Raw genomic sequence first — 13091 nt, forward strand, 5'->3', positions numbered from 1 at the left:
GCCATCCTAACTTACTATGTCGAACGTAGAACTCACATGCCATTCGTGTACCTGTATACACATACTTACATTATAACATAAGAACACTCTAGGCATTCTTTACCTCATTCATTTAACAACCATACCCCTTGTCGTTACGTGCAATATCCGAAGATCGTTCACGCCCCGACAAGTATTCATTTGAAATATTCATACATCTTCGATATACAATGTTCGTACCTTTATTTTTAACCTGACAGTACGCGCAATATCCGAAGATCGTTCGCGTACCGACAAACAATCATTCATATCTATCACACATATCACATATAATATACACATATCACTTAGGATAAATGTATTAACAACACATCGAGTATGCACACAGCCCCGAAAACATAACAAGGAATGGGGCTAGAAACTCACCTGAACACGGTTACGTTCACCGTTAATCGTAATCCCTTTCTTCAGCTGTGCACGGCTGACTGTATAACAAGTACACGTATCAAACAACTATCACTACTCATATCATCTTTCCAGTCTTAACTACTACCCACAACGAACGGGGGTCCGGGGGCAGCGCCCCTGGCAGCGGGGTCTAGGGGCGGCAGCCCCTAGCAGGGTCCAAGGGGCAGAGCCCCTGGCTGGGGTCGAGCTGTCTTAACACATTTTTCATTAGATTTTTAATTTATTTTCTAAACGAACTTGACTTTAGGCGAAGTTAACCCTCGGGCGAACTTAGCTCTAGGCGAAGTTAACCTTAGGCGAACTTAGCTTTAGGCGAAGTTACCAGCTAAGCGAACTTAGCTTTACAGCGAAGTTGCCATCAGGCGAACTTGGCTTCAGGCGAAATTGTCATCAGGCGAACTTGGCCTCAGGCGAAGTTACCAGTTAGGCGAACTTAACTTTACAGCGAAGTTGCCATCAGGCGAACTTAGCTTGCAGGCGAAGTTCATCAGGCGAACTTAGCTTGCAGGCGAAGTTCATCGCTTTGAAGGCGAAGTTGCCCAGTTGCAGGCGAAGTTGTCCAGATCAGCCGCTGTTCGGTTTCTGTCCAGCATTTTGAGCGATTTTAACACCCTTGCTATGGTTCAATATCACCCACTACGCTTCCCGACCATTTTCGGTCGCTTATACACTAAAAAGCTTGGATCTTTAAACTTCAAATATCAAGAATCATACCTTTTTGAGCTTGTTTGGATCTCGTTTAACTTGTTAACACACTAATCGCTCTCTCTCTCTCTCGGATCTGCCCGTTCCTCTCCTCGGCCCGGCGGCGGTGTAGATGGTGTGTGTGTTTTTGGAGTGTGTGTATAGAAAGTAAGGAAATGAAGATATTTTTGGGTTTAGGGGATATTTATATCCCTGAAATCCCATGGACCTAAGGCCATTCTCATTTAACCCGTCTCCATTAATCCAACACTAGCCCGACTCATACCAACTCCTACTCTATTATTTATTTCCTGACAACCCGAGTAAACTTTCCCTCTATTAGTAAGTAATATAATTAATATCACTTTGAAATTTCGGGATGTTACATCCCCACTAATTCAAGTTTCCAACTTTGTCCCTTTGGTATCTCGTCGCCGACGACATGATAGCGAACACCGACGATGTGTTACTGAAACAAATAGGATAACGACACGTGGCCGGAATCTGTGTTGACGATGCGTTATGTTGCTAACGTAGGATACCGGCGATGCGTTATGTTGCTAACGTAGGGTAGCAGCAATGCGTTAGTTGATAATGCATCGTTGCTACCCTATGTTATCAACATAAACGCATCGCCAACCCTATGTTATGTTAACACATCGTCGGTGTTTGCTAACATGTCGCCGGCGACGAGATACATTAATGTTGCTAACATAGGGTAGCAGCGATGCGTTATCAGCTAACGCATCGTGGAACCCCTGCTTTAAATATTAACGCATCGCTGCTACCATATGTTAGCAACATAACGCATTGTCAACCCTATGTTATGTTAACACATCGTCGGTGTTCGCTAACATGCCGCCGACGACGAGATACCAAAGGGACAAAATTGAAAACTTGAATTTGAGGGGACAAATTTGGAACCACATTCTATAAATGGGCTATTTTAGGAATTTTCCCTTTATTTTTCGAGTTAGTATGGGTATGTTGGTAATTTTACACTGACTTAACAGAAGTCAACTAATGGAGTCGGTGGATTTGACCAAAATGACAAGAAAATTATATCATAAGAATGGTAATGGCAAGAATTTTTTTAAAACGAAAATGACAAAATTGAACAAACCAAAGGGACGAAAATGACACTTTACTCTTAGGCCATGTGTACTGGGCGAAGGTTGGAGACGATTTGGGGGGTGGAAGGGCGCAAACACCGCCCCCCCCCTCGGCGATTTTTGGGCGATTTGGGGCGGGGTAGGGGTAAACTTGTCGCCGGCGAGAGTTGAATAATAATAATAATAATAATATTATATAAATATTACCGTTACAACGGTCATATTTAAAAAAAAAATTATTTAATTTAAACAATATATATAAATAAACATACACTCTTCTTCTCCATTTTATACACAAATCATACCCAAATTCTTACAAAAAATTAACAAAATGAATCCTAGAACAACCCGAACCAACCGAACTACCAATTCCCTGGTTTCGGTCAAGCGTATGGTTCGCAATCGAGCCAAACGAACCAACCGAACTACCAATTTCCTGGTTTCGGTCAAACGTATGGTTCGCAATCGAGCCAACCGAACCAACCGAACTTACAATGGAACCCGATGAACCCGAATCAACCGAGCTATCCGTATCAATTTTCCGACCGAACCTAGTTATGTTTTTTTATATTTTTAGTTATGTATTTTTTTGTATTTCTTTTTAATTTTAATGCATTTTTATTTAATTATTTAAATAAATTGGGTTTTATTTAATTAGTTTAATTATAAAAAGAAAATAATAAAAAAAAAACTGTGGGCCCAACTTGTAGCCTCTACACCATTACACCCAAAAACAAATTTTCACTCCTTACTGACTGGGCGCCACGTGTCACCATTCGCCCCCAATTGTAGCCCCTCCACTACACATGGCCTTATATACTATACTAGTTTTTATCCCCCATATTACGGGGGTTGTTTTATATTGTGTTCTAATATTTATTTATTTTTTGAATTTATATTTTTTTATTGTATGAAAGTTAATAATACACTTATAGTTTAATGATAAATTGTTTCACAAATAAATGAGATGTTATACCCGGTTTAAAAGCTATATGGTTTTGATGAGACCCAAGACCCGTTTATACTTTTTACTATAAAATTGTAATTATAAATAATATTTATGAAAATTAATGACCGGTTTATTTTTTTTACTATCAAATTGGTTTTTTAATTTAAGTAATATATATATATATCTTTTTTTAGAATAAATAAGATATTAATTTTATTATTATCCTATTTTATAGGATTTTTACATCAATAATTTGGTGAGAATAATTTTTAATTTCATGATATATTATAACCCGTTTATGGAATATCTGGGTTTGGTAAGACCCATACCCATGAATTCGGGTCAAATGCATAAGAAGCCTCAATTTAAAAATCAAGCAAATCAGGTGACTCCAAAAAAAGGGGGAGCGACCACATCGCGATATGTAGGATTTTTTTGTCTTCGTATATATTTATTATAGATTTCTTTTACATGCGATCATTAGCCCAAAAATTCTTTTTCAAACTTTCTCGGATTAAAAAAATACATAACATTGACCTTCAACTAAAAATTCTTCTCGAGCCAATCCATACCCAAGACCCAACCTCAAACTTCACCCAAACAAACTCAACCAACCGCATTCAAACGAAAAAGGAAAAAAAAACAGCGAGTGAAGAGATTCATGAAAAAACGGTTGAAAGGCGGTTGAGTGGTGAAAAATACGCATTAGCCACGCTTGATTCTATGTTTCCAAATATCCAATTACACTCCAGTTATAAAATTATATATAACAAAACAATTTAACTTGGTTTCGAAGATCATAATCAACTGAGAAGGCCGACAATTAATGTTTTGAGCTTTGGATTCTCACATATGCAAATCTTATCTTTACACCATTATATAAAACATGACTAGGTAATTTACACTCAAAACTAGAGTATCACGATAGAAGGACAATAAAAACATGCTTTTCAATATTTGTCTAAAATCGCAAAATTATATTAATGAGAATTCTACACATGACACTACAGTAAAAAAAATGAGTTTCTTTGGTTTTTTACACTATTTCATGTTAGAAACATGCATAGTCAATTTACACTCCAAACTAGGGAACAAGATAGGATTTAACATGCTTAGTCAACATGTGTCTAATAATTGTAAAATTATATTATCGAGGATTCCTCGTATAAAACACCGAAGAAAAATGAACTTCTTTAACTTTAACATTATAACATGCTAAAAACATGCCTAGTCAATTTACACTCTACTGTTCTTGAGTTTTTTAAATGAGGGAAAGAAAAGGAAAACTAAGTATAATTAAAAAAGAAGTGTTTTTAAGTTTTTTTTAGGATGGAAAGAAAAGGAGTAGGATGAGTTATGAATGATTAAATTGATGTTTTTTTCCCAATAAGTTATCCTTCTAAAAATGAGATGATTACTAAGGATAACATAGTTATCCTTTCTTTTCCTCTAATTTCCTTTCAACTCAAGAACACACCTAATTAAAAAAATTTACTTCCCTTCCCTTTCCTTTCTTATCCTTCCCTCTCATTTCCTTTTCTTTCATTGGTTAAAAAACTCAAAAACAAGGCGTTACCAGAGCATCACCGTTAGAAAGATGCTAAAAACATGCCTAGTCAATATCTACCTAAAAATCTCAAAATTATATTACTGAGAATTCCACTTACGAAAGTAACAAAACACAAATGAACTTCTTCAATTTTCAATCACTCTTATTTAAAGCTTTATAAAATATTAGAGCATGTTTCAAAGGTGATCTATATTGTAAGTTATATATTTATATTTGATCGTATATTTTTTTAAAATTAGACAGACATATTTGTTTACTTGTTTGTCACACTTTCAATCTATAGGGAGCTGTTTATTTATATCCGAATAAAACAATTAAGAGTTGAACATTTGATTTGGTTAGAGTTTAGAGTTCAGACCGTTTGTTTCTAAGATGAAAAATATCATATGAATAAAATTAAGTTCGGATCGATCAACATGTGATTGATGTATAATCGATCAAATCTGATTAAACTAAACAACCCCTAAAACATATTACCCTGCTTTGTTTAAACATTTAAAAATACCTAATTTATTCTTGAGCTAAAAAAGAAAAACTACTAAAAATAAAAAAATAAAATAATTTAAAAATCTTATGTTGGTATGGTGGTTGTGTCAAATGCACCTAATACTTTAACCAATTAACCATATTCCAACACTCTCCATCCATCCACCCTCTTTATCTCAATTTACCTCACTCCATTTTAATGGCAGCAGATGCACCTACCCATCACACCAAAAGGTTAAAAATTTCATCTTTTTTATTTTTATATTAGTGTTTTAATAATTATAATAATTCCCCTTTTATTAAACTAAACTAATAATAATCTTTCTCCCTTAAATATATTTATTATTATAAAACTAAATCTGTTGGTTGATAAAGAAATCTAGTCTTCCCAGATACTGGTCTCTGATTGCAATATTCAATCTTGGTACCAAATTTTCTTTATTACTGTCAAAACCCTAACTTTAACCCATATTATTTGTGGGTTTTTCATAAAGATCCGAAAGGCTTTCATGAAACTGTGTTAAAGATCTGAAATTGAAAATATGGTGGGAACTGCAAATGGTGTTGAACCTCTTGTTAATGGCGGTCAAGATCCGGATACCCGGGTCAGACCCGAAAGTGTTGCCGGGTCGGGTTGTGGAAGAGTTGGGTTTACTAGAGAAGAAGTTGAGGCATTGCTGAATATGAAGATCAAAACCAAAGATAAATTCAATCTCAAGGTTTTTTTTTTTTTTTAAATTTATTTATATATTATTATTATTAGTTTTTGTAATGTGAATTTTTGTGGGTTTGCAGGAAAAATGTGATTTAATGATGGAATATATTAAAAAGCTAAGATTGTGTGTGAAATGGTTTCAAGATTTCGAAGGGGGGCTTTCGGTGGAACACGAAAAGCTTAAAGAGCTGTTTGAGTTAGCAGAAAATAAATCCAATGAAATGGGTAAAAATTTTGATATTTGATATTTTTAATATTAAATTTTAATTTACACAATTTGATTTATTTTTTAATTGTGATATAGAAATGCTGATGAATGCAAAGGAAGAAGAACTGAATGCAATAATCGAGGAATTAAGAGCGAGTTACTCTGCTTTACAAGAGAAATTCGCAAAAGAAGAAACCGAAAAACTGGTATGATTTGAATCTAGACTAATAAAGTTTCATTATTGATCTGATTGTTATTAGATAGAATATATAAATTAGTGTTTATTGTAATATCATTTACATATTTTGGTATTATGGTTTTAATTAATAATAATAATAATAACAATAATAACAATAATAATGATAATTCAGGCTGCGGTTGAAGCATTGATGATGGAGAAGAATGCTAGAATGACAGCAGAACGGTCACAGGCCACCCTCATTGAAGATCTTGAAAAAGCTAAAAATGAAAGTTTAGACGCGAATCAGAAGGTTATAAAATTGGATCTAAATCTATAAATTCTAATAAAAGTTTAGAAATTATGTGACACGTTATTAGTTTTTCAGATATTATCGGTCAATGACATGTACAAAAGATTGCAAGAGTACAACACGGGCTTACAACAGTACAACAGTAAGCTGCAAACCGAGCTTAATCAAACCAGTGAAACCCTAAACAAAGTGGAACACGAAAAAGCCGCGTTAATGGAGAATTTAAGCAAATTAAAAGGCTACCATCAGTCTCAACAGGATCAGTTAGCTTCTGCAAAAGTCGGTTTTGCACTTTCACAATCTTTTGTTTGTTTAAATTAACAACTGTTAAACGCTTGAGTTAATATTTTAGGTGAGTTTAGAAGAATCAGTGAAGCTAAAAGAAGCTTTCGCTAGTGAAGTAGGGTGCTTGAGAGGGGATTTGCATCAAGTGAGAGAAGACCGGGACCGACAGTTGTTACTTGTTCAAGATTTAACAACCGAAGTGGAGCAATATAAAGAATGTACTGGAAAATCAGCGGTCGAGTTGGGTACCTTAACTTCAAGATCAATGGAGCTCGAGGTGATTTAATACCCTGAGATTTATTGCATGAGCTCGAGGGACCAACAGTTGTTATTGTATGTATCTAATATCTTATGCTACACTTGTCATTTGCTCTTGTTAGGTAACATGTGCTTCACAAAACGACACAATAAATAGATTGCAGAAGCGACTTGCCACTGTTCGGAAGAAATTAGAGGTATCATCGACTTTAGGTCCCCTTTTGCTTATATGCTTTTTAAATATATTTCAGACTTATGTTTGAGTGTTTCTGTCGTAGATGTCTGCTTTATCATCATTTGAGACTCAAGCAGGATACGAAGAACAGAAAAAACTTAACTCGGAGTTACAAATTCGTTTGGCGGAGGCTGATGTGAAAGTTATTGAAGGAGAAGCATTGAGAAAGAAGTTGCATAATACAATATTGGTAAAAATTTCATTCTTTTTCTCTAGAGGTGGAAAAATGAGTAATTTTTAGGTACGGGTCAAAATGGGCTTGACTAGGCGCTTGCGAGTTTGCTATTTTATATAATAAATATATTGAAAATATATATAATAATAATTATTCATAAATTTATGATAAAAATATGTAATATATTTGCTATATTTAAAATCTATAAATAAAATATTTAGTAAATGATAAATGAGGCGAAACTGAGCTTGAAAAACTACTCACGAGCCGAGTTGGAGCCCTCTTAGGTTAAACGAGCGAAGCTCATGCTTGGCTCGTTTACTAATCAATAATCTTTAGCTAATTAAAAGTTTTAGTTGTCCAGTTTATGAAACATATAATAGTTATATTATTCTTACCAAAAAAGTAATTTTGAGGCAGGAATTGAAAGGAAACATACGAGTTTTCTGTAGAGTGCGGCCGCTTTTGTTTGATGAAGGTGTGGAAAATGAAATAAAAACCATTTTGTTTCCCACAACAACCGAAGCTCTTGGCCGAGGCATCGAAGTGGTGCAACATGGTATATTATAAAACTGTGTATTTGACTTTTGTAATTTTCATTGTGTTGACTCTTATGTTTGACTAGTGTTTCTAATTTGTTGAATAGGTCAAACCCATCCTTTTATGTTTGATAAGGTGTTTACACCTCAAACAACACAAGAAGAGGTGTTTGAAGAGATATCACAACTTGTACAAAGTGCACTTGACGGTTATAAGGTCATTTTAATATTTTTCCTCTTTTATATAATCATTATTCCATTTAATTTATGGGTTTGTTAAGAATTTAAATTTGTGCACTACCCTTTGCATATATTATTATTATTATTATTATTATTATTATTGTTTTTTGTCAAATTTAAATTCATTTTTCACTGGTTATGAAACAACAACAAATTAACATACTTTCGTCTCCAAACCTCAGTGACCAATTTTCATACAAGGGACAAAATGGGCCGGGCTGGCCCACAAGCATTCATTTGTCCATATCTTGCATTTTTACGTAACTAGTGTATTTCATATGATTAAAAAAAACAAATTTACCTAAATTAGTTGTATACTTTAAATGATTTTGGACACGGTAAGCTTTTGAATGCACATTACATGACTGTTGACCAAGTTTGAACCTTTAATAAACAAATAAATCATAATTAACCAAGTTAAACTTGTCACTTGTACCTTATTTAATTTAAAAGTGGAAAAGTAGCGTCTTTGACCTTAAAGTCAAAGCATTCTACTTATTAATTAATCAAACTTAATATTGCGTGTAGGTTTGCATCTTTGCATATGGTCAAACTGGATCCGGTAAAACACATACAATGATGGGAACGCCAGGAAGCTATGATGATAAAGGACTTATACCACGTTCACTAGAACAAATATTTGAGGCACGGCAAAAGCTTAAGGAGCAAGGGTGGAAGTATGAAATGCAGGTTTGCAATCGAAATTCATAATCTTTATTTGATCTTTTCAAATTATATTATGTTTTTTTTTGTTTTTGTTTTTTAAACCTTTTTGAGCATCTTGTTCTACAATTGAACTTTGTAGGTTTCAATGTTGGAAATATACAACGAGACAATACGTGATTTGTTGTCATCAAATAAGTCTTGTTCTACAGAAAGTAGTGCTAACAAACAACAGTATGCAATCAAACATGATCCAAATGGAACCACCCATGTTTCAGATTTGACCATTGTTGATGTTCGTAGCAGTAAAGAGGTTGCGTTTTTGTTAAACCGTGCTGCACAAAGCAGGTATCTTGATTTTTTATGAAAAGTTGTAAACTTTATGCAAAAATTTAGACGTCCAAACGGCTTATTATGGGTTCGTTTTCTTTAGATGTTAAAACGGCTTATTATGGGTTCGTTTTCTTTTTGAATTTAGGTCTGTGGGCAAGACTCAAATGAACGAGCAGTCTTCAAGAAGTCACTTTGTCTTTACTTTGGGGATATCAGGTGTTAATGAGGTAAGTCGCAAGAGTTTGAAAAGAAAGGGGGTCAAATGAGTTCAAAAGCCTGCTACGTCATCTAATTTAATGGTTTTAAAGGAAACGAGTCAAACGGGTTGAAAGTCACCCAAAGTGTATTTAAATTTTTAGTACATAAAGCTTCCTAAATCATCTAATTTAACGGGTTGAAAGGAAACAGCTTGGAAGGAAACGGGTCAAACGGGTTTGAAAGGAAACGGGCCAAACGGGTTGAAAGTCATTCAAAGGGTATTTTAGTTTCTAATACATAGAGCCTCCTAAATCATCTAATTTAACGAGTTGAATCGAAACGGGTTAAATGGGTTGAAATTCACTCAAAGTGTGTTTTAAAATTTACTATAGAACGTCTCACGTGCCATCTAGTTTAACTGGTTGAAAGGAAACGGGTCGAACAGTTGACCACTGGACCCTATCCACTGTAAACCGGTTTCTCAACCCGCTCATTTTGCGATATATAGTTTTTGCCTTTCTGATGGTGGTGGTTGTGTGAACGGTCCAAAATGCATGATTGCTAATGTTGAGTTATTCCTTTTTAACTTTTTAGACATTGGAGCAACAAGTACAAGGTGTTCTCAACCTTATAGATCTTGCTGGTAGCGAACGTCTTTCCAAGAGCGGGTCAACCGGGGAACGACTAAAAGAAACTCAGGTATTTACTTCACGTTCTGGTTCGGCCCCGACCGTTCACGTTAATGGTTAGTTTCAACATCTGGGCTCGTTTGTCAAACTTAACTAACTCTTAGTCTCTTACCATGTTTAATATCAGGCCATCAATAGGAGTTTGTCGTCATTAAGTGACGTTATATTCGCACTAGCAAAGAAGGAAGAGCACATTCCTTTCAGAAACTCAAAACTCACATATCTTCTTCAGGTAATATTATTAAGGGAAAATTACAAAATTAGCCTTGCCTGAACTATTAATTTACTAAAATTCCATCGACCTTATTTTGCTAAAGAAGTATTTTTTACTTAAATAATAAATGGGATATAATAGAAAAACAAGAAACAAATTAAAATTCATAAAAGAGTCAACTCCTCCTGTGGCTCTAAAGTTGGCCGCGTGGCATTTTTTTTCACTTGTTTGAATATTTTGAAAAGGTAAAAGTCAAAGGCTATTATTTTCTAATTTTATTAGTTAATGACATGGCTATGTTTGTGATTTTATTAGTTATTAATTAATACAACAATATATTATTTTTTTTTTAATTTGAAACATGGTAATAAATAATAATTTCCGATGGTCAAAACCAGCCTTGCTTAGGTGGCGATTCAAAGACGTTAATGGTGGTCAACGTTTCTCCAGCACCGACTTCAGTCAACGAGTCACTTTGCTCTTTGCGATTTGCTGCAAGAGTGAATGCGTGTGAGATCAGCATCCCGAGACGCCAGACATCGATGAGATACATGGAGCCGCGGTTGAGCTATGGTTGAGTGAAGTGTTGGATTCGCAGATGTTAGTTATTGACATAGAACGAAAGGCAAAAAGTATGTTGTGAGTTTTAACTCGAAGTGTGCATGGTAATGTGTATAGTTGAAAAGAAGGATCTTACGTGGTTTGTAACAGTTAAGAATGATGATAGGATTAGTGGAGGTTTGTACTTGTTGATTTGATTGAATGATACTTGATAGTTATAGATCCTTGTTTCCTAACTAACAAGATTTTGTTGTTTTTCTTGGGGGATAGTTGCTTATTGTCTGTACCTAGTAACTGAAAATTTCTGTTTTTTTTTTCTTTTTTTTGAAAAATGATCGGTTTTGGCTTTCAGTTTTGGTTTTCGATATGGACTCGGTTTGGTTACGAGCCTCTTTCGGTTTTACATTTAATTTTTTAATGTTTGGAAACAAAAAATATTGACACTATATCTGAGCTTAAAATTTTTGGTATTATTTATTTTGTTATTTTTTTTTGATGAATTTGAGTGTTAGCTAATAATGAATTTGAGTTATAAATTCAGTAACAAACATTCAAGCAAGTTTTGTGTGGGTTGGTTTTAAAATGATTCTAGATCAAAGAAATGGTATTATATCTTCCTTAAATTTATATGTGTGTGTGATGGTGTTGTAGAACTTGTTAGGAGCTAGTTAAGGGGTGTGGTACATCAGGATTAATCAAATTAGAATTTTAAATGTAATTACATGTGTGTCAATATTGTAGAACTCGTTACGCACTAGTCGGATGACAGCGTACACTGGGATTACTTAATTGACTAATTCATTTACGCATGATCAATTAGATAACTAAACCAGTACACATTACAAGACGTTCGACCTTCCATAGGTAGACAGGTACACATCTTAGATAGCGATGCTTGAATGAAAACACGGAGGGAGCCTGACTCTACACGTATAAAAATTTCATAAGCCAGAGGGGTGGATTCAAAATTTTCAGAGGAGAACGAATAAATTTATACAACTAAGGAAGAAAAGTAGAGGTTGCCGGGAACTCCTTGTACTTAGTAAACTTCTCACTTGTTGATAAGTCTAATTTTTATAGAACAACAAAAGAAATAGTAGACTGTTATAATATTACCACAATTATAACGAGATTGGATATATGATTAAATAAAAGGAGTAAGATGGTGATAGCAAATATATGAGAATGTGAATTACTGGATGAAATTATCCTTACACTTACGTATTATATATATATTACAACAACTTTCTATTTAGGAGACAAGGTTATATAACTGAAGTTAAAATTTGATATCATACACATGCATATGTTATCCACACGTTTATAGCATAGACATTATTTTCAACATTCACATTCTTACTTTTTCCAAAATTAAAATTCTTTTTCCAAAAGATTTAGGTCCAAAAGGAAAGGAAAAAAAACATGTAAAAAGTAAAAACAACATTAATTTGTGCACAAAGAGTAAAAAGTAAAAACAACATTAATTTGTGCACGCTTGTTTTTCCTTAGGCTGAGGGGTGTGGGGCTTCAACGGGGGCGCGAGAGCCCCTCCGCTCACGCCCCCAGGCGCGAGCACCACACCACCGGGGCGCGAGAGGGGCGCGAGCACGAAAAACAAAGCAGGCGCAAGCCTGTTAGCGGGACCAAGTTGGCGTAAAGGGACATTGGGAAGGGAGAAAGAGCCGTTGGACATGATAAATGAGCCGTTGGGCTCTTATTTAATAAAAAAAAAGTTTTTTGTTCCTATATATAACCCATTTCACATAAAACAATTACCACAACTTAAAAAAAAAACCCAAAATCAACCCATCTTCCAAACTTTTTTTTAAAAACATGGCTGAAAATTGGTACCCAAACCTAGATTCAGATTATATTGACGACGATTTATGGTCGTCACCGCACCAACCGATGTTTTATTCGGAGCCGCAACAATCATCCGGCTTTCAACCATCCAACATACAACCGTCTTCTAACTTTGTTGTTCCGGAGACACAAGAATCACACGGTGAAGCTACGGGACAAAGAAGACGCGTCCACCG

The 13091-nt window shown here is 34.8% G+C and overlaps 1 protein-coding gene across 1 annotated transcript; it reads left to right on the forward strand.

The window, feature by feature from the left end:
- Nucleotides 1-5386: 5386 nt before the first annotated feature.
- On the forward strand, nucleotides 5387-11316 carry LOC143557872 (kinesin-like protein KIN-14N). The gene is made up of 17 exons (XM_077046841.1): nucleotides 5387-5482; nucleotides 5743-5967; nucleotides 6044-6188; nucleotides 6268-6377; nucleotides 6543-6662; nucleotides 6738-6941; nucleotides 7015-7224; nucleotides 7328-7402; nucleotides 7484-7630; nucleotides 8036-8174; nucleotides 8262-8371; nucleotides 8923-9084; nucleotides 9200-9405; nucleotides 9536-9617; nucleotides 10183-10287; nucleotides 10405-10509; nucleotides 10890-11316. Exons 2-17 carry the CDS (start codon nucleotides 5791-5793, stop codon nucleotides 11067-11069), a joined length of 2277 nt encoding a protein of 758 aa, XP_076902956.1. The 5' UTR covers nucleotides 5387-5482; nucleotides 5743-5790; the 3' UTR covers nucleotides 11070-11316.
- The last annotated feature ends 1775 nt before the right edge of the window (nucleotides 11317-13091 follow it).

Source organism: Bidens hawaiensis, unplaced genomic scaffold (assembly GCF_021521415.1).
Source record: "Bidens hawaiensis isolate Kalapana, Puna unplaced genomic scaffold, B.hawaiensis_p1.1 tig00019208_1, whole genome shotgun sequence".
Classification (NCBI taxonomy): domain Eukaryota; kingdom Viridiplantae; phylum Streptophyta; class Magnoliopsida; order Asterales; family Asteraceae; genus Bidens; species Bidens hawaiensis.

What these genes read in the sequence shown, in the direction of transcription:
- LOC143557872 (XM_077046841.1), top strand. Translation starts at nt 5,791, where the DNA reads ATGGTGGGAACTGCAAATGGTGTTGAACCTCTTGTTAATGGCGGTCAA. An exon ending in GTTTAGACGCGAATCAGAAG is followed by an intron (nt 6,663 to 6,737) that starts GTTATAAAATTG and finishes TTAGTTTTTCAG; the next exon opens with ATATTATCGGTCAATGACAT. An exon ending in GGATATCAGGTGTTAATGAG is followed by an intron (nt 9,618 to 10,182) that starts GTAAGTCGCAAG and finishes TTAACTTTTTAG; the next exon opens with ACATTGGAGCAACAAGTACA.